This window comes from Aspergillus piperis, assembly GCF_003184755.1.
Source record: "Aspergillus piperis CBS 112811 unplaced genomic scaffold BO85scaffold_12, whole genome shotgun sequence".
Lineage (NCBI taxonomy): Eukaryota > Fungi > Ascomycota > Eurotiomycetes > Eurotiales > Aspergillaceae > Aspergillus > Aspergillus piperis.
Genome location: NW_020291602.1, coordinates 472,235 through 491,585, shown reverse-complemented (window position 1 = coordinate 491,585; position 19,351 = coordinate 472,235). Strand labels below are relative to the sequence as shown.

The following is a 19,351-nucleotide window of genomic DNA, read 5'->3' as shown; positions in this document are numbered from 1 at the left end:
ATCCGCGGATCGGAATCACGTGGCGGTGCCAGCTCCGCAGGGAAGCTTTCGACCGCAAAGAGAAACGCGACAGGCAAAAAGATAGAAAAGCGATTGTTCAGTTTGATGGTTGTTGGAGGGACGATCCCAGGTCGTCCATCTCCTCTCGTGCTACTCCTCATTCCAGTCTCTCCTCTATCCCTCCCCATCCCCGTCCTCACGAACGGTCCTTTCGTGCCAAACCTCACTTAGTGTCAAGATCACCTCGAACGCTTGCTTGCTTCCCTTCGGTGTTGTTCCCCGCCCGTCGAAGCAGCTCTCCATCTCTTCCCAGTGAACAGTCTCTTCGCCCCCGCCTACACGAGATCGAACACCATCATACTCAAAGTGTCTGTCGGGATCAACGCGGTCGGGTGGAAATAGTCATCGCTCCTGGAGCTTGGACATGACGGTAGTTGGCCATCGTGGCGCTCGCGGCGCAGTGCACGACTGAGTATCTTGCGCCATGCCAGGCGTCGTGGAGACCCCAGCTGGGCCTGTCAGGCCGGAGCTGGGATTCACCGTCGCGCATCAGAAGGTCGAGCTTGAGATCGATTTTGCCAGCAAGAGCCTCAAGGGAAAAACGGAACTCACGATCCATCCGCATCACAAAGACCTTCGCGTTATCCGTTTAAATTTCCGACAAGGCGAACTCCGGCGTATCAATGTCAGTGGCAAGGTACCTAGCATCAAATACACGGACCCTTATGACACGCTTCAACTTTACGGCCCTCATTATCACCAGCGCCTCGCGACGAAGATAGATGGACTACTTAAATCTCCGCCAGAATCTGACCTTCTCATTACGGTCCCCAAGAGCGTCCGGATCGACGAACTTGATCCCTCCTCGATTGAAGCTCAAGACCAAATGACCTTACGTGCTACGGGTTCCGCTGATGATGCAGAAGGACCTTTAAGCGCCAAGGCAGCCGAATCGTCACTTCCACGCTTTACGGCCCTCACGGTTACCATCGACTTCGTCATTGAGAATATTCGGGATGGTTTGCAGTTTGTCGGATTAGAGAGTGGCGACAGACGCTATCCTCACGCTTATACAACCAACTCCCTAGGGTATGGCGCTTGCTGTCCTCTCTTCCCCTGCGTCGACGATCCTTTGTCGCGCTGTACTTGGGAATTCTCGATCAAGTGCCCGTGCTCCTTAGGTGATATGTTTGATCGTAAATCCCGTGATCATTCCGGCGCCTCGGGTCCCAGTCGCTCGAAGCCTGCTTCTGGACATGAAAGGTATATCGCTCCGGATGATGAGACTCTTGATTTGTCCGTCGTCTGTTCCGGGGATTTGACGGATGAAATCATCGACCCAAAGGACCCTACCAAGAAGACGGTTTCGTTCGCCTGCTATTCCCCTCTATCTGCCCAGCAACTTGGATTTGCCGTAGGTCCCTTCGAATACATCAACCTCTCCGATTTCCGCGAAAGCGACCAAGACGAACAGCTTGGTCTAAACGCCATACCGTTGCACGCATTTTGCCTCCCGGGAAGAGGAGATGAAGTCAGGAATACCTGCTTTCCTATGGCGAAGGCGATTGACTTTTTCTCACTGTCTTATGGATCGTATCCGTTCGCTAGCTATAAGATATGCTTCGTGGACGACACACCCGATGCCACACTGCCCACGGCTTGTTTATCGATATGTAGCAGCCGCCTCTTGTTCCCCGAAGACATTATCGACCCGATGTATGACTCTACTCGCAGCCTGGTTCACGCCCTATCCTGTCAGTGGATTGGTGTAAACATCGTGCCAAAAGAGGCGACGGATACATGGGTAACGGTCGGTGTCGCCTGGTACATCACGGATACGTTCATGCGGAAGCTCTGCGGGAATAATGAATATCGCTTTCGATTGAAACAGATGTCTGATAGAGTATGTGAGCTGGACTACGAACGTCCGTCGCTCTACGACATGGGTACGATATTGACGATAGATCCGTCCGAAATTGATTTCATAGCGCTCAAGGCCCCGCTCGTTCTGTTCATCTTGGACCGGAGACTTACGAAAGCGAGTGGCAAGGCAACGATGTCGCGCATCATCTCCCGTCTTTTCCTGAACTCCCGGATGGGTGACATACCGAATGGTGCCGTCACGACTTCCCTTTTCCAGAGGACATGTGAGCGGCTCGGCCACGCAAAGCTTGATTCCTTCTTCCAGCAGTGGGTATACGGGGCGGGATGTCCTCGGTTCCAAGCCACGCAGCGATTCAACAAGAAGAAGCTCGTGGTTGAAATGATGATCCGGCAGGTGCAAGCTGATGCTTCAAGTACGCGCGACTTAGACAAGAATGCGTTCATGCGGGATGTCAAGGAAGAAATACGGGGCGTCTATGCAGGAGTTATCCAGCCGGTTTTTACTGGATCCATGACCATTAGAATTCACGAAGCTGATGGCACGCCTTATGAACACATCGTGGAAATCAAGGAGGGTGTTACGAAGTTCGACATACCTTATAATACCAAGTACAAGCGTCTCAAACGAAACAAGCGACAAAAGGAGCGTGCAGCTGCCGTAACAGGCGGCGACCCTAATGCCGAAGCTCAGGAAGATGTTCTGCTTTACTGTCTCGGTGACGTTTTGCAGACCGAAGAAGAGGTTGCTGAATGGAAACTAAGGGATTGGAGCGAAGAAGAGGAAGAGAGAATGAGCAGAGAGTCCTATGAATGGATTCGCATGGATGCAGATTTTGAGTGGATATGCAAGCTTTCGTTGGCGATGCCAGGGTACATGTACCTGTCGCAGCTTCAGCAAGATCGAGATGTTGTGGCGCAGCTGGAGGTCAGTCAACCCCTTTACTCATTTAGGTGACTGGACTGGAACTGACAATATATGATATCCAGTCATTGCAATACATGGCGATCCAGCGAGAGCACGAGCTCATTTCGACCATATTCGTCAGAACACTGATGGATCGAAGATATTTCTACGGAATTCGGGTGGCTGCCGCTCGAGCTCTGGTGAAACATGCTACGGAAGCTGTTGAATGGGTCGGATTGTTCCACCTCGAAAGAGCTTTCCAAGAACTGTTCTGCCTTCCAGGATCCCCAATGACTCGCTCCAATGACTTCTCTGACAGAGCAGCATATTTTATTCAATTAGCCATTCCTGAGTCCATATCTAAAGTACGTGACAGTAACGGCAAAACACCCATGCGGGTCAAGCGTTTCCTTTACGACAAGTTGAAGTTCAACGACAACTCAAACAACGAGGTGAGTACATGAGCCATTGCCTGATTGACCCGACGCTTATGCCACGACAGTATTCGGACAACTTCTATGTCGCGACCTTGATGGAATCGCTATGCCATGCTATGTTGGGCAAGCCTGAGCGGCCCTCAGACGAGATGGACGATTTTGACATGGAGCGTGTATTGGCGGCTCAGGCAGAAGAACAATTGGAGAAAGATGCCATTGCAGAGATTGATAGGTATCGCAGGATGGATGAATGGTCCAGCTCTTTTCAAAACATCTATTCGCGCGCCGCTTTGCGTTGCCAAGTGCGTCTCATGGAGGCCAAAATATTGAGCCTCGATATTATGCAATTTCTGCCGTATACTCGAGCGGGAACATACGATCTCCTCCGCTTGGATGCGTTTGAATGCCTCATTGAGCTTGACATCTTCCAATACCCCGAACTACTGCGATGGTTCATTTTCACCATGTCAAACGACTCTTCTGCCCTTATCAGGTGTCGCCTACATAACTTGTTCGGAAAGGCTCTCGCACCAGTCGCCTTTGGCCGTGAGACTAAGGAGGAAGCGCCTGCTAGCAACACCGATAACCTGATTATCGAGCAGGAGTCTTCAACCGAGGTCCGCCAGGCCGACCTTGCCCGGAGACAGACAGTTACCGGAGCCTTGAATGCGCTCAAGAAGGAGATCTCCGGCGATCAACTGCTGAAAGAATCTCTTTGGGCGGCGTGCAATTCTCCCTGCATTGGAATACTCGAGCTCTCCGAGTTTACCGATCTTTGCAGGGTTCTCTATGACGCAATCACGACTCGGATGGTGTCTCTGAAATACCCTCGTTACTGGACCGTGAAGCATCTCGGAAAGGTACGTAACATTGAAGAACAACATTTCTACTGAATTATTGCTAACTCAACCCAGGGACGCATGCACTTCGTCCGAACAAACAAAATCCGCACGACACTCACACCCTCAAAAGATACAACAGCCACCCCGAAACGCAAGCGCGAAGAGCAAGGCATGGGACCACCGGGCCCTCGTATTACATTCAAGCAGTCCAAGGTGGCATCCAGTACTACACCATTCAGTCCAAAGCCATCATCGCAGCATATTCCAACAAAGCTGCACATTCCAAACCTTCCCTCCCCAGCTTCGTCAGCACAGCCTAAGCCAACGACTGCACCATCTACCCCATCCACGCCCAGTGGCGGTGGGTTCAAGCTGAAATTGAAATTCGGCCAGAAGCCGAAATGAGCTCAACTTTACTCACAGCCGTCTTCATTACACAAAATTCTAGATACCAATTTTAACTCGTATAGCTTCATTCATTCTTCATTGTTTGGACTTTGGGAACGGAGGTGGGCTGATTTCAGGTCAAGGAGATGCATGGCGTGGGGGTTCTCTTTTTTTAACTTTTATTATTCTTTTCTAGTATTCTGGGTTATCTCCACAGGGTATTATCTAGTTCCAGAGGCCCATTTGATTATTGCCGGTGGGATAAGTTGGGCATTGGTTTGCCGAGAAAAAATGATAGACCATAACTGACTAGCTGTCATGGATCATTGCGTTGGGACAATGCACCCATCTCCCTCTTAAGCAAAGGATGCCGTAATCTGGTATATTCCAGATCTCTTTGTGCGTAAAGTGTTTCTCGTGAATTGTTTGAAATGAAGATTTCTTTCTTTTCTGTTTCCTTTTGAAAGCGAGATGCCATCGATCATTCCGTGAGCAACCAACCCGTGAACTCCTTTGCAATTAAATCATTTCCCACAGTGAAGGTATAAAAAGACATGTTGACTTTCCCCGTCCACCCGCAGCACTTTATTTGTCGCTGATACGTTCCAAGGCCTATTTAGAACAGCAGATTAGTTTCTGGATAAGTACACCACTAAACGTGGTCCTATGGCAGGTGATACTGACCTCGAGCATAACAACCGAGTTACCGCGAATGACCTAGAAAGACGAACAGACCGTCATTAGCTTCCTGCCCCTCCTAGTTTCCAAGGCAAACGTAAATGTCCGGGAATGGGAATGGTCACATACAATCATTCCGATAGCGACCTTCTCTCCACCCTGCTTCTCCTCGAAAGCCTCATCAAGGACGATGTTCATGAACACCTAGATCATAATAGCGCAGACGTCAGTAATCCGCACACACATACACACACTCTCCCCGCCCCCTCTTTCACCCCATGGGTTGAACCAAGAATATCACCGATATTCGACCCCATCCAAGGCACATCAACCTGTATAACAGCGACACAGCAGGCAGAGCAGTAGGGAACAGAGGGACACAGGCGCGACGTACATCATAGCCTCGCAGGATACCAATGACTTTGCGGTTGCCGTTCAGTTGGCAGAATACCCGCTTTTCCATGTACTGTTGGAAAACCGCAGTGTTAGCTTAGGTGCTCTGTGTCGGGGGAAGGTTGGCGGAATATCAATCGCGATTCTCGTACCTTCTTCAACTCGGGCTGGGCTTGAGGCATCTTGAATAGTGTGTTTTGGGGTCTAACTGTCCTATCGTAACGGCGAGTCGGGCGCGTTGCGGAACTTTGAGATACAAGCAGTGGGAATCAGCTGGGCCCGGAAGAATGATGTTCCCGCAAGCTCCAAAGAATCGCGGAGCTGCAAGTGACGCCAGCGGGGTTTCATCTTTCTGGCTTTTGGCTGATTTTATAGCTTGGGACTCGGCTTGAACAAGGAGATTATTAGGCTTTTTCATTCCCTTTGACAATGAGTTCCCAATTCGCAAATCGCCGAAAGCCCCGCAAAATTGGTGGCGATGATGAGGAAAATGACGCCGACGAGCAAGGTTGGTATCTGCGATCAAGCTCAACTTTACGTGATGGATATACTAATGGAAGGCTGGTAGACTCTGGGCCTGTTGTCAAACGTCCTCCGACTTCGAAAACGAAGCAAAAGTCGAAGATGCGCCTTTCGTTCGGCCCCGGCAGTACCTCGATGGCCGACGATGACGACCAGGAAAGCGAAGTTGTCATTCCCAAACGACCTGGGCTCGCGAAACGGGCTATAGAGAAGAGCGCATTTCAGCGATCATTGACACCGTCGGGCGCAGGTGGTCAGATCCCCCTCCGGGTAGGGCCTGAGCAGGATAGGCCGAGTTACAACGACGAATATCTAAAAGAGCTCCGAAACTCGACACCCTCTACGCCGAAGCCCGCCGCTGAGGACGAATCGGAGAAGACAATTGATGTGGCTGCCAAGTTTGGTGAGGTCATGAAGGTTTCAACCCCTGCTGCTATTCCCAGCGAAGCAGAGATTAGAGAAAAGAAAGCTCGGAGAGCCCGATTAGCGAAGGAAGAAGCGGCGCTTTCCACCGAGAAAGACTTCATTTCCCTCGAGGATGATATGGAAGAGGACGATTGGGATCTTCAAGCGCGGCGGGAGGATACGAGGCTCGTCCGTGACGATGAAGACTTCGCAGAAGGATTTGACGAGTTTGTTGAGGACGGACGTATATCCCTTGGGAGGAAAGCAGAGAAAGAGCAAAAGCGAAAACAGCGGGAAGAAATGCGTGAACTTATTGATGATGCTGAAGGTCTGTCGGATGAGGATGATTCGGACTTGGAGGAAAAAGCAGCGTACGACGCCAGTCAGGCACGAGCTGCTATGGGTGCGAGCAGAGACCCTATCGGCCGTCCGCGCACTCCGCCCAAGATGACCTCGTTACCCCGTCTGTCGAACTCACTTGAGCGTTTGCGTATGAACTTGGCGGTCCTAGAGAAGTCAAAGGCTCAGATGATCGACCGTATGGAGGAACTGAGGAAAGAGAAGGCGGACATAGCTGTTCGGGAAGTGGAAATACAGGCTCTGATCAAAGAAGCTGGAGATAATTACGAGAAGCTTAAGCAGGAGGCTGGAATCACTCCTGGCTCGGATGGGAACCTCTCTACAGCCGATGAAATGGCGAATTCGCGAGGCTTGGAGGGTCTTGGAAATTCGGTGACAGCATCTGCGAACAACTCTGAGCATGAAGAGCCTTGATGCTTCAAAAAATGCTTCATTGACGCCTGCCGCACGGTCTGCGGTGGCTGCCTCTTTGAAGTCCCTGTCCAAGAGCATCACCATCGCTCTTTCCGAGACAACACCAGTTGCTCTTCGTATCGAAACCGATCGACTGCGCCAATGTCTTGACGACCACCGACCAGGACTGTTCTTACTCCATATTTCATGATACCCATCGTTTAGTTGTCTAGTTTCCCTAAGGCCCATCACTATGATACCAATACCCTTCAAGTCCTGGTTTGACCACCCGTCGAGTAGAGATAGGCGTGCCAGAGCAGCCACGCAGTAAGTTGGACTTTCGGTTAGGAGAGATGAGACTTAGGTGATTTCTTAACTTCAATAGGCAGCGTAGTGTCATTGCGTTCATTGAGTCGCCAGTTGACGAGAAGGAGGGAGATCTTCCGCATCTCCGTCAACAATCCGAGGCAACACCCATCGAGCTATTCTTTGACTTGTTCTTCGTCGCGAATCTCTCCACCTTTACAGCTACACATGAGATCAACAACGTAGAAGGTATACCAGCTCTCTAACATGGTTTGATCACAAACTGATGCTGCCAGCTTTGTGGGCCTACATTGGCTTCCTCGGGATCATCTGGTTTACCTGGCTTCAAGTCACACTATTCGATATCCGTTTCGCGCGAGACTCGATCTTCGAGAGAATTTGCAAGGCCCTTCAATTGGCTGCTATGGTTGGATTTGCCTCGGCAGGTTCAAGGTTCACCACACGTGTTCAACCAGAAAATGTCTGGGCCTTCCAGTCCTTGAGCCTTATCCTCGGTGGCAGTCGGCTCTTACTCGCCTTGCAATACACTGTCAACGCCGTGTTTCTTCGGCGGCGTATGATACCTGCAGCTCGGGGCGTATCCATTATTGCGGGGATGCAATTTGTCTCAAGCTTGACCTACCTCCTGGTAAGTTACCTAAGGCAGACAACCATCGGTTAGCTCGTACCCTTGTCAAACTGACTTGCTATAGATGTATTATGCCTTCCGACCCCGTGAGGGAGTCAACCCCTATATTTGGACCGTTTGGTTTGTTCTATTTGGGGTCGAGATGTGGGTAGTAATGGGAACTTCAAGCGCCACACCTGGGATTGGACTTCAAGATACCCATCTCGACACAAGAATGGGTCTCCTAACTCTGATCATAATCGGTGAAGGTGTCATATCTGTCACTAGGCTCGTCAACCGGACAGTAGGCCCTGGTGGCTGGACGAAGTGGTCGTTTGTCCATATCCTAGGCGTTACAACTAGTGTGGTATGGCCCCGATGATTGACTGACCCACTGTTCAGTTCGTTTCTAATCGGAATCCTAACATGTCAATTTCAGTACTTCTTGTGGCAAGCGTACTTCGACCTTTCTCCAAGACGTGTTCTGGGCAAGTACTCTCAGCAAATATGGGCCCAGCTACATTTCCCGTTCCATGTGGTCCTCATTCTCCTCCTTGAAGGGTCTCAGATCCTTGCCTTAAGTCTGGATATCACATTGAAACTCCGGTACCTAGCGGAAACCATCCTGTGGGCTTGTGAAGACCCACGGCCCAGACCCGACTACGCCATACGAATTCTTCGAGCTACCATTGCTGATATGGAAATCGACTATAGCCGAGGGGCCGTAAACGAACAGGTTACAATCTCCCGGATCTTGGATGATCTCCCCAATCACCCGCTTTGTCCTTCCCGTCGGACGGGCCAAGTCCCCATCGCCCGAGACATGCTCAGTGACCTGGTAGGGAATGTAACTGCGGCGCTGTTCTCCACCATGCGGATCATGCCTTCGAACCACCCTGATCCTGGCCGCTTGACTAGTGAGCAGCTGCTGAGAGGGTATATGGCCCTCCTAGAATTCGTCTATGTGTACTATTTTGCCGTGGCGTCACTCTCTATGATGTTCTTTGGTGCTTTTGTATTATTAGCGCGTCGCCACACGCTCCGCAGATGTATGGGCATCAGCGCAGCGGCCCGCGTGTCCCTTGGTATGCTCCTGGGAAGCCTAATGAGTTTCTCTCGTCACTTTCCGCTCGTCTATTCTTTCATGACATCCCCCGCCATATTATATGCGTTTACTCTTACATTGTTCATGGGTGAGCTACTAGCCATGCATTGGGGTTGGAAAGGATGCTTAGATCCATCTGCTGACGAAAGTCACAGTGTTGCTGATGGACCGGCTTTTGGACCGGTACCAGAGCTACGGCAGACGGACGCAGGAAAGCGAGGTACCCTGAAATTACCCTGGCGGACGCCATTCTTTACTATACTATCTTTCCTGCATGAACCATCATCCCCTGTACAATCATATCCTTATACCAAGGGCCGGAAAAAGGGCGGCCAGCGGGGGTCTGCGACGATCTAACCATCTATCCACTTTGCGTAGGGCAATGGATGGCCTGGCTGTTGAGGGATGGAACTGTCATCTACCGACACCCGCGCAGGGTTCTAGCATACATACATGTGGAAATAACAAATTAGTTTCCGAGCTCCCAGTAGGAAGGAATACCTCCATTCACGCCTCGACCAGCCGGGGTTTCTCGACGCGGCCATGTACAGCAAAATAGCAAGAAAAAGCAAAATGCAAGCAGATTATAGTCACGATCCACGCTCATTGCGTAAATCCGGAAAACAGATTTCAAAGAAGACGGACACGCCATTGCCGCAAGCCAGCAGCAGCAGCAGCAGGAAGGCCCGTCGTCAGCAAACCGGAACGACGGCAGCTGCAGCGGGAACAGACATAAGAGAAAGACTACTGCCGTCTTCCTTCCCTACTTGCTTCCTTAGCAGCAACAGTCCCCACCGTAGTTAATTTTGTTATTTCTCCGAATCTCTTCAGGCTCAAGCTCCGTCGATCTGAGCTAGTCTTCCGCATGCTGATCCCGGGGATTTGCAGAGGGTCGTAGAATATTCCCGTTATTGTCATCATCAATGGGGGACGCTCAGATCCCTACCGCCACCATCCCACGCGTTGTGTCTCCTTAATGATTTTCTTCTTCTATTTTTTGTTTTTCCGGTTTGTTCCTCAAGGATACATGGTGAGTGGACCGTGCTGGACTGGTCTAGTCTCTCAGCGAAAAGGAAAGGGTGTGGTGAAACCCGTGAAACATGCTCATCCCGACGGTGTCACCGTTTCTACCCAACATCCGGGATTCCCGCAGGGAAGGTGTGTGCAACTCTCAGAAGATCCAGTGCGTCAGGCTAGGCCAGACCAGGTCAGTACTTTCTGTCTTTCCTTTCTTTCTTGTGTTGACCTTGGGCAGGCTAGTAAGCTCCCCTGTCTATGGAGGAAATTAGTTCTGTCACCACCCCATTCCACCCCCAACCCCCGGTAAGTCACAAAAGCCCATTCGCAGCCCGTGCACACATACATACATGTACACGTGTGTATGTGCACATGCTTGGGGATGGTGTCCGGGGGAAGGAAGACCCACACAGGCTATACGTAGGATTTCCAGCAGGTGCAAACATACAGTGCACATGATAGATCTGCAATGAGCCATACGGAGCGAAATAACGATCGTGCGGGGAAGAAAATCTGATCCTGGTAGGGATCAAGGGGGTTTGAGTGTGGTTTGTCTTTGCTTTTTCTTTTTTTCTTGATCGGGGATTGTTTGCCTTGTCTTGCATTGTGCGAGACGACAGTGGTGGAAGTGAGGCCAAAAAGTACCGTGAGATGAAATAAAAAGAAATGTATCTGTAGGTACCGTATGATGTAAGTTTCAAAAGCACCCTGTCATCGGGCTGGATGTCCGGAAGAAATGGCTCATGCAGATCCTATCGACCTCTCAAGCTGGACTTCACTTCTCTGGGGTCTAGGGAGCAAACCGGAGACCCATCCGACATTTGACTTGAAGAGCGGGTTAAGCTTAATCTCCGACCGACATTTGCGCCCACTGCTTCACCATGACAGATGGGCACGTCTGATTTGCACAATGACGGATGCAGAAGCGTTTGGGGCTGGCAGGACCTGGTGAAAGCTGGGGTGCAATGTACTTGGATGGCTTCAAGCGGTGAATCGGGAAACCTTATCGTGCAGGACCAACACGGACGCTTCTTTCTCCAACTTTCTACTTGCTCTCTTGCTATTGGTTTTCATGGGAACAGCTTCTGCGGCACTTTTGATCTTCAGAATACATAGACCCTAGGTAGCGTGCAGTTGTCTGAGCTCTGGTGGATACCTGAATGATGGGAATGATCTGCATATGCAGTTTGATTCCGGCTTGTGCGGTAGCGCGGGTTTAAAAGGTCCGCAGTTGTTAGGGCAAAAGAAAGCAGTCAGATAAAGCATGTGAGCCAATGGCGGAGAAAACCATACCTGCAGATCCGAACGGGAGCTTTCCGAACCGTCCGGCCAAACGTCCCATTTTCTGGAGGTAATAGATGTTCTGGATTCTTTGGTATGAGGTCGCAGCCACCGCATCGCCTGAGGATGGTAGGATAAAGCGGATGTGCGAACAAAGCCCTATGTGGCTACCCGATTAGCGTCCACTGCTGCAAAACAACCACACCAGTACAACTTCGTCTGAACACCAGGACATTGAGTTCCCTTTTCCTAGAGTTCATCTTCTGCGCCACAGAAGATGGCTCTTCTTTCAAGGATCGTCATTCGGACCATGCGCGGCAGATTGCAAAAGAGTTTGACTGATCGTTATGGGAGTTTGGGAAATTATGCTAAACCGAACCATGTGCCGTGATTGATCTCGTTCCGTAATCCCCATGCCTTTTTTGAACAAAAAGAGTAAAGTGCTTCGATCAGCATTTTCTAGCGTTCAGGCCGATATAATCTTGGAAAGAACAAGGGTTAAGCTTCCGGCGATGCGAACAGTTCAAGCCATATCGGAACATGGTAGCCATGTAATTTAGGAGCTAATGCGCGAGGGCGTGAAAGGGTCATCAATATGGCTTTATATTGATGTTGAAAAGCCCCGGTGTTCTCGAGCCAGATCTCTTTTGTCCTCGAGCGCGGTGCTGTGTCGTTACCTTTCCTTGGGGACTGAGACAGCCTTCTACATCCTCCGTTGGATAAGACATCACCTCTCATAGAACGAACCGTGAGTTCCATGAACCCTGTCCAGCTACTTCTCGAATGGAAACTGTTGCCCAGGAGGCTAGAATTCTGAGACATCATTGCCATTCCATCTGTGGCGGACAAGAAGAAGCATCACTCATTCGGTCGTCGAGCAACTGCAGAGAAGGCGGGAACCACACCTTCAGAGGCGCCTTGTGCCCATTAATTCCTCCACCGCTCAGTTGTGTTGCCTTCAGGGAAATCCCGTCTGATCTTGAGACCTTCGGTCATTGGTTCCTTTCAACCCAATTGGAAAATCAAACAATCGCAGAGTCATCAACACTCAGCCCTTATTGGTGAGTCATCCGAGAAAGTGAAACCCCTCCATATAGATCTTGGTGTACTGAGCAGCCACAACAGTCCCTGCAGGTGCCCTAGTAGCCTGATAGCGTGCATGACCTGATACCAGGATCCAATGCATAGTATTTGCCCAACGTCTATCCAGAGCATAGGGGACAGTAGCGGTGAAGAGAGCAAGAAAGTTATTGGTCTTTGTTTAAAGCCATGCTGCGCGTCCTGATCGCTTCAGGAGACCGAAAGGCAGTTGCCGTTAAGGAAAGCCTTAATGCGTTGGACTTTCATTCCCATCTCTCCTTCCTAGACAACCGCGAGTCAATCTCCCATGGAAGACCTTCTATCTGGCATAACACCGCCTCAGAGCTCTCTGTGATACACCTTGAAGGCGAACGGATACATCACCTCATGGAGAACGACGAGCAACTGCATACACATTTAATCAATATGACGAGCAACGACATGACAATGCGAGACTTGCCCCAGATAGGGTGCCCTTATTGTTTTCCCAACTGTTACTCAATCTTCGAACCCGAAAGAACCGCAGCAGCAGCACACGGGCTTCAGTTTCTATCTGAAGAGCAAAGTCATCACAACAAGCCGCAGGAGATAATGCACTTCGTCAAAGTTGAGGATGGTTGTCAGTTCGAGATCTTTGATGCCCACCCACACGTCCCACAGACATCATTCGCCGATGATAATCTTTATTCCAGCGACGCTGCTTCTGATATAAACCACCAGGCCGATGATATGAATGATCATTTTGCGGTCAGCGAGCCCGTCCCACCCCTTATGGCGGAGGGGGAAACACCACTCAGGGCACCCATAACCATTCTCGATGAATGCATATCTCAGAGCAGTGCGCCTCTTCTTGAAGGAGATTGGACAAGCGTGGAAGAAGTAGCACTATCTGAGTCCCAAAGGTCGTCACTTGAGATTCCAGCACCAGCTGCAGATAGCATTCTTGATACAGCTAGCACATCGCTTCCTTTGCTAGCTGCACAGGTTCATCAATTATCGCACTCAGCCAGTGAAGACACTAGTTCTGGTCTATCCATATGGGACGCAGGGAACTTGTCGAATGAGGCGCAATTTTACGGAGAAATCAACAGCGCACTGGCTCAGCTTGCGGCAGCGAACATTCATCTGGATCCGTCCACATTTGAGAATGACGGTTCAAGCGCTGCCCAGTCCCTACTCCTCCCATGGGGCTCCCAAAGGGCTGATTGCCCGGCCATGCTTTCGATCGGAAGTGGATGCGCAGCCAACCAAAGGTGTAATGAATTCTTTCCTATCACCAATCCCTACCTGCACCATGAGAGCCGATATAGACCTAATGAGCCTTGGCCGCTACCGAGTTCCAGTGACATAAGCCATGTTAACCAGGGGAAACTACTTGGCAGGCCACTTACGTGCCTCCGCGACAAGAGAAACGCATTCTTAATCGACTGTAAGCTCCGTGGGTTGTCATATAAAGATATCAAAAGGATTGGCGGTTTCAAGGAGGCCGAGTCGACTCTGCGTGGCAGATTCCGCACGTTGACAAAATCTAAGGAGCAACGCGTGAGGAAGCCACAATGGCACCAAAACGACGTAAGTCACTTATCCCGGTCACTTTTTTTTTTTTTATCCCCCTAGGTGTGCATTAAAGCTGGTACTGATTCACGGTAGATTCGCCTTCTCTGTGAAGCGGTTAACGTGTTGTCAGAAACCACGAGCCATGACAAAAGCCGTTACTCCTTCTGCTGGGCTCGCATTGACAATCATTTGCCGAAGGTTTCATGGAAGAGGGTGGCTCAGTATATCAGAGCCCATGGGGGAACCTATCAATTTGGAAATGCTACCTGCAAGAAGAAGTGGTGCGAAGTCCATGGCGTGAAGATGTAGGGTTGATTGGAGTAGGAAGAGTTATAAACTCCGACGGTTGAGAGTCTTTTCAGTGTCAAATGGACTTGCAATCAAGAAACACTCACTTATTGTGAGGGAGCGATCAGTGAACAAATGAAGAGTGGGGAGGGCGATATCGAAGCAGAATCGGGGATAGTAAAGGGCCAGTTGTGTTGTCTCCATTTCGTTGTCTATTCTCTCAGTCAAATAGAATTCACTTGGGCTGATAGAACTAGGAGTGTTGTGGGTTGAGCATACAATCATGGTCAGTTTGGGGAGTTGTCAACGGAATCCAGGAGGGAATTGGCAGGAGACTAAAGAAGAAGCTGCCATCGCAACTTCCAGCTACTGCCTCGCCACGTGATCAGCTTCTTTCTATCCAAGACTTCTCTGTTAAGTACTACTAGTAGTTGGTCTGTATGTGTAAGCTGATGCGTCCGTGGCGGATTGTCTACCCTTAAGCTTATTCGGACTCAGCTAAGGAGCAGCTCCTACTAAGACTCTCTTGTTCGATGGCCGGTCAACACTCCAGAATATGAAATCATACAGACCGAGGATTGCAGATTGCTATGCGTAGTCCTGCTACAAGTCTGCCGCAAAGACGCTCAGTTACTTCTATTCAATATACCTATCATGCAAAATATCTAATCAAGTCATATCTCTGCTCATATCGATCTACAACAAAGAAACTTCCCGCGCATCTGGCTGAGGGTATCCAATAGCTGCAAGCACATTATGTAGCGAAGTAGGGTTCCGACGCAACTCGTCCCATTCGGCCTCAGCCTTGACCATGAGGGTACCAGCAAGGACTGTGCCGTTAAGTGCGACAACGCCCGCCTCCGCAACATCTACAGCTGCTGTGGAGTCAACCATAACCCGGGCACTTTCACTCCGCCTCGGGCAGATCAGCATGGTTGTCTCGGTCATAGCAAGATTGTAACTTATGGCGGCAGGACCAGTGACTTGGCCGGCGTCACTGAGGCCTCCCTTGGCCGTTGCTACTGCCGCTCTGTACAGAGACAGGTAGATCTGATGGAGAGTCTCACTAGAGGGGTTTGGTGGCAACGGACGAGCAAAATGCGCAAAAGGCACCTGAGACAAATGTTGGTAACCAGTCCCGCTGGATGTAGGCTGCCGGGCCACGGCGTCAATCAGGGGCTGCCAGTTTTCAGAGTCACCTTGTGCCATGGCTTCGACGGGAAGAAACTGTAGATGTCTGTGGGGTTGACTTGCACCGCTCTCGTCACCAGAATTGAAGAAGGCAAAGAGTTTCTTGCTCCCTTGGCCCTCCGGCTGACTTCCCTCGGCCCATGCTTTGATACAGGCATATGCGGCTTCCAGGTCTTCCTTGTCGAGGAGGTCTGTCTGCGCTTGCCACGCCTTCGTAGCAAGAATGAAGTGATTCGGTATTACAGGAAATTTGTTCAGGACCAGCACGTGTGACGGGTTCTCACGAGGGATCTGAGCGAGTAGAAGGTCGGGAGACGGATCTTGGAAGGGATCGGGTTTCGGGCCACTGGGGGCCTTATCAGGTTTAGGGGCGCCTGTTGGTTTCTTCGCAAGAGCCGGGCAATAGCGAACTTGATACTAGACAGCACAAGAGAGAAAAGTCAGTAAGCTGGAGTCGGAGACAGTAGAACGGACAGTGACTGAGAGAACGTTTTTGTATGTGTGTGTGGTGCGGGGATGGATGGGGGTGGCTTAGTTACCGGTATGCTTGATGTGTGGACGGTCGCAAGATGCGTCGAAGAGAAGATTAAGTGACCGGCATCCCTCGCAGCGACAAATCGCCTGCTTACCAGGGAAGACAGGTTTTCCGAGAGACCCAACTGCATGTTGCGAGGGCGTGTGTGATCTGGGTTGTTGATCAGGAAGGCAATCTGCCATGCGACATCCGCGGGAAGGGGAAAGTGTGGGGCAAAAGGCGGGCAGAAGACTCCGATCGCTGGCCGGCCCGACTATGGATAGATAGATAGATCTACTGCTGAAACCTTGTTCACGCTGTTCCAATAGACGCAACGATATATATGCTTGCTCAATTGCGATTCTTACTTTCTAAAGAATATACCTTCCCATTTTGAAGTAGGATATGACCTGCATTCCAAGATAATCTCGTTTTAGTTTCCAAAACGCCCAATCCATAACCAAAACCAGAAGCAAACATAGGGGATATTATTACAGGACCACGGGCGCAGCCTCCATGGGTGCCCATCAATAGAACAAGAAAGATCTGCAGAATGGTGGTATCAAGGTAAAACTGGTCGAACACACAAAAAAAAATCGCTCTCGTCATGCCACAGATGCAAAACCCACGATATGCAAAATATGACAGTCAGAATCGAACAAAAGAGGGGGAATGGATGGAAATGGAGTCCTGTCTTCCTTCAGACTTAGTAGGTCATATCCATGGGCTCAGCGTCATGCGGCCGGTATGTATCAGGCAGCAAAACAGCCGGTTGTCCAATGAGCTGGGTGGACTGATTGTCGGCCCAAGGGCCGCGTTCTTCGTCATTGGCACTGAGAACACCCTCCGCACGCTTCAGTGTCTCGACATCCAAGTCAGTCACGTAAGCCTCGCGGTTAGTGCCATCCCGTGCACCACCGGGAAGCTTGACGCGGACTTCGAACTCATTGTCGAGCATCATCTCATCCTTCCACAGACGGCGCTGTCCATCAAAGACACAGAGGACACGCTTCTTCGTTTTGATACTGCTGCTAGGGCAACCCCAGGACTGGGGGTAACGATCGCGGTTGTTTCGTCGCTTGGATGTAGTTGCACGCATCTTAGCATTGGCATTGGACGAACCCTTCGTGACAGCGTTGTTGACGCCCAAGATAGGACGGGCCACCGCCCCTGATCCCTTTGCGCTCTTCAGGGAGCCTTTGCCCGAGCGCAGGTTCGAATATTCGTAAGCGTCATCATCGTCATCATCATATTCGTCATTGTATAGGTCGACGGTGCCAGCCGTGTCGTTCAAGTTGTGCTTCTCCATCGTCTTTTGCACCTCCTCATCCGCATCGACTTCGGAAAGCAGCCTCTGGTTGATGGCTTCGCTGGGCTCTTCCTGTTGGACAACCCGAAGCACACAGTCGTCCAGATGTTCGTAGAAGTCCTGGGCGTTGCCGAACGTAACGGAGCAAGTTGAGCACTTGCCGGTCGCATCGGGGCTGTAGTTAGATGCTCCCTTGCTTGCCGCTGCAGCTGGGCTCCTCTTCCGGCAGTTGGGTGGTGTCTGTTCGACGCCATGCACGGATGTCAAGTGGCGCTTGAAGACGTCCGCCCTGTTAAAGCTCTTTTCCGCGGGTGACCCAGACCCCGGGCAGAAACCGCAAACCATCGTTCCTTTGTAGTGAGTAAGCGTATGACGGTTCTTGTCATACTTGCGTGCGAACCCCTTGATGTGGTATTCGCAGGTGACGATGGGGCATTTTTCGGGCCTCTCTGACTGGTGTGTCAGAATATGAGCCTTGAGGTCCTTGAAGACACGTCTGCACTCCGGGAAAGGGCATCGGCCCTTTTCCTTGGTGTCATCGTCGGACTCTGCATTACTGGCAGCCGGGCTCGGATGAGAGCGCTGGGACTGAACCGACGAAACTGATGACCTCCGGTCATAGGAGGATGGTGGTCGTGACTGGGGAAGGGCAGGAGCCATGGAAGGGGAAGAGGTCGGCACAACATTGGGATGCTGTGCGAACGGTTGGTTCGCACCGTAGCTCTCCGAAGGATGGAGGTGGGAAGGGTCAGGGGACTGGGGAAGGAACGCGCTTTGCGATACGACATAATCAGGCTGTTCCGGGAATGAGATGGTGGGTGGGTGGATGGGATGTTGCTGTAGCATTGGCTGGATAACAGACGGGTCTGAGGTAATCTAGTGGTCAGCAGGGGCCGGAGGACAGTGTATCGGACGTTGTAACCCACCAACAAAGCTTTCTGGGCATTTTTGCTGATAGAAACCCTCCGAGTCCAGTGTGTTGCCAAAATACTCATTGGGGAATAAGTCACTCATGACCGCAGTGGGAAGCCCCAAGCCATTCGTTGTCTGGACCCAGTCTTCCGAAATGACATGCGCAGAACCCGTATTGGGCGATCCGATGGCGGAGGAGGAGGCGCTTGCAACCGAGGGACCAGACGCAGTAGAAAGTCCAGGAATGAAGTGGTCAGAAGTATAAGGCAGGGACGGGGGAGTGGCGGGCATGGGTGGAAATCCGGCAGCTTTATTGGAGTCCGAGTAAGACTCCGAGTAGACAGGCGGCGTACCGTAGTTGGAGGACTGCGGTACACCGGATGGGTCGTGGGTCTGGCTGAAACCTAGATCGTCCACATGGAAGGCAAGAGGATCGATAAAGGTGCTAGGATCCATGGGGTAGGACTGGAAGTATGGGGGATGCTGCTGCTGTCTGGACGAATCCAAAGCCAGCATTTTGTTGTCACCGGTGAAGTGGGTAGGGAACAGTACAAAGTCGGAGTTGTCTGCGTGAGATTGCATGCCCACGCTCCGTGCAGTGGTTGGTTCGTTCCTTGGCTTCCAGGTTGGAGGATGCGAGGGTTAATGTAGAAGAAGAGGAGGGATGCAACCGATCTGCAAGATGATGAGCGTTAGCAATCTGATGTCTCAATCAATGGCATGAAAATAATGTCCGGCAAGACTCCCCTGGACCCGAGGGCTTGGGAGAGAATGTTATTGAGTTCAAAGATTGGGAACGGCCCGCTCGGGGAACCTACTATGGCTTGATAGTCTTGGTATTTAGCGGGAGCCTAGTAGTGACGAGACGAGCAAGCTCCAAACGAGGTTCGGGGAATTTCCCAAAGAGGTCAAAAGAGGGAGCTTTCGAAGAACGTGTCTAAAGCTCGGGGTTTGAATG

The 19,351-nt window shown here is 50.9% G+C and overlaps 7 protein-coding genes across 7 annotated transcripts; 4 read left to right on the top strand and 3 right to left on the bottom strand.

The window, feature by feature from the left end:
- The first annotated feature begins 358 nt into the window (after window positions 1-358).
- On the top strand, window positions 359-4,858 carry BO85DRAFT_51268 (transcription initiation factor TFIID subunit TAF2). The gene is made up of 4 exons (XM_025664670.1): window positions 359-2,809; window positions 2,872-3,240; window positions 3,291-4,085; window positions 4,140-4,858. Exons 1-4 carry the CDS (start codon window positions 485-487, stop codon window positions 4,470-4,472), a joined length of 3,822 nt encoding a protein of 1,273 aa, XP_025514406.1. The 5' UTR covers window positions 359-484; the 3' UTR covers window positions 4,473-4,858.
- Window positions 4,859-5,039: 181 nt separating this feature from the next.
- Window positions 5,040-5,707, bottom strand: BO85DRAFT_489275 (putative small nuclear ribonucleoprotein SmG; the record flags this gene model as incomplete). Its single annotated transcript, XM_025663590.1, has 5 exons — window positions 5,040-5,066; window positions 5,139-5,171; window positions 5,262-5,336; window positions 5,527-5,598; window positions 5,678-5,707. The coding sequence occupies 5 exons, from the start codon at window positions 5,705-5,707 to the stop codon at window positions 5,040-5,042; spliced, it is 237 nt and encodes a 78-aa protein (XP_025514405.1).
- Window positions 5,708-5,726: 19 nt separating this feature from the next.
- BO85DRAFT_51270 (uncharacterized protein) lies at window positions 5,727-7,342 on the top strand. Its single transcript, XM_025664673.1, has 2 exons — window positions 5,727-6,033; window positions 6,094-7,342. The coding sequence occupies exons 1-2, from the start codon at window positions 5,955-5,957 to the stop codon at window positions 7,224-7,226; spliced, it is 1,212 nt and encodes a 403-aa protein (XP_025514404.1). The 5' UTR covers window positions 5,727-5,954; the 3' UTR covers window positions 7,227-7,342.
- BO85DRAFT_51290 (uncharacterized protein) lies at window positions 7,343-9,630 on the top strand. Its single transcript, XM_025664677.1, has 6 exons — window positions 7,343-7,532; window positions 7,591-7,760; window positions 7,808-8,160; window positions 8,225-8,506; window positions 8,579-9,332; window positions 9,400-9,630. The coding sequence occupies exons 1-6, from the start codon at window positions 7,459-7,461 to the stop codon at window positions 9,471-9,473; spliced, it is 1,707 nt and encodes a 568-aa protein (XP_025514403.1). The 5' UTR covers window positions 7,343-7,458; the 3' UTR covers window positions 9,474-9,630.
- Window positions 9,631-12,592: 2,962 nt separating this feature from the next.
- BO85DRAFT_51208 (uncharacterized protein) lies at window positions 12,593-14,499 on the top strand. Its single transcript, XM_025664638.1, has 2 exons — window positions 12,593-14,194; window positions 14,273-14,499. The coding sequence occupies exons 1-2, from the start codon at window positions 12,812-12,814 to the stop codon at window positions 14,486-14,488; spliced, it is 1,599 nt and encodes a 532-aa protein (XP_025514402.1). The 5' UTR covers window positions 12,593-12,811; the 3' UTR covers window positions 14,489-14,499.
- Window positions 14,500-15,069: 570 nt separating this feature from the next.
- BO85DRAFT_450502 (putative bis(5'-nucleosyl)-tetraphosphatase) lies at window positions 15,070-16,512 on the bottom strand. The gene is made up of 2 exons (XM_025660388.1): window positions 16,198-16,512; window positions 15,070-16,075 (listed from the first exon to the last, which is right to left on the bottom strand). Exons 1-2 carry the CDS (start codon window positions 16,321-16,323, stop codon window positions 15,164-15,166), a joined length of 1,038 nt encoding a protein of 345 aa, XP_025514401.1. The 5' UTR covers window positions 16,324-16,512; the 3' UTR covers window positions 15,070-15,163.
- Window positions 16,513-16,878: 366 nt separating this feature from the next.
- On the bottom strand, window positions 16,879-18,909 carry zfpA (putative C2H2 finger domain protein; the record flags this gene model as incomplete). The annotated part of the gene is made up of 2 exons (XM_025658721.1): window positions 16,879-18,347; window positions 18,408-18,909. 2 exons carry the CDS (start codon window positions 18,907-18,909, stop codon window positions 16,879-16,881), a joined length of 1,971 nt encoding a protein of 656 aa, XP_025514400.1.
- Between the last annotated feature and the right edge of the window lie 442 nt (window positions 18,910-19,351).

Bases quoted from the DNA above. Each gene is read 5' to 3' on its own strand.
- BO85DRAFT_51270 (XM_025664673.1), top strand. From the start codon at position 5,955: ATGAGTTCCCAATTCGCAAATCGCCGAAAGCCCCGCAAAATTGGTGGC. The intron at 6,034-6,093 runs GTTGGTATCTGC...GAAGGCTGGTAG, and splicing joins AAATGACGCCGACGAGCAAG to ACTCTGGGCCTGTTGTCAAA.
- BO85DRAFT_51268 (XM_025664670.1), top strand. From the start codon at position 485: ATGCCAGGCGTCGTGGAGACCCCAGCTGGGCCTGTCAGGCCGGAGCTG. The intron at 2,810-2,871 runs GTCAGTCAACCC...TATGATATCCAG, and splicing joins ATGTTGTGGCGCAGCTGGAG to TCATTGCAATACATGGCGAT. The intron at 4,086-4,139 runs GTACGTAACATT...AACTCAACCCAG, and splicing joins CCGTGAAGCATCTCGGAAAG to GGACGCATGCACTTCGTCCG.
- BO85DRAFT_450502 (XM_025660388.1), bottom strand. From the start codon at position 16,323: ATGCAGTTGGGTCTCTCGGAAAACCTGTCTTCCCTGGTAAGCAGGCGA. The intron at 16,076-16,197 runs GTAACTAAGCCA...TGTGCTGTCTAG, and splicing joins TCCACACATCAAGCATACCG to TATCAAGTTCGCTATTGCCC.
- BO85DRAFT_51208 (XM_025664638.1), top strand. From the start codon at position 12,812: ATGCTGCGCGTCCTGATCGCTTCAGGAGACCGAAAGGCAGTTGCCGTT. The intron at 14,195-14,272 runs GTAAGTCACTTA...GATTCACGGTAG, and splicing joins CACAATGGCACCAAAACGAC to ATTCGCCTTCTCTGTGAAGC.
- BO85DRAFT_51290 (XM_025664677.1), top strand. From the start codon at position 7,459: ATGATACCAATACCCTTCAAGTCCTGGTTTGACCACCCGTCGAGTAGA. The intron at 7,533-7,590 runs GTAAGTTGGACT...TAACTTCAATAG, and splicing joins CGTGCCAGAGCAGCCACGCA to GCAGCGTAGTGTCATTGCGT. The intron at 8,161-8,224 runs GTAAGTTACCTA...GACTTGCTATAG, and splicing joins CAAGCTTGACCTACCTCCTG to ATGTATTATGCCTTCCGACC.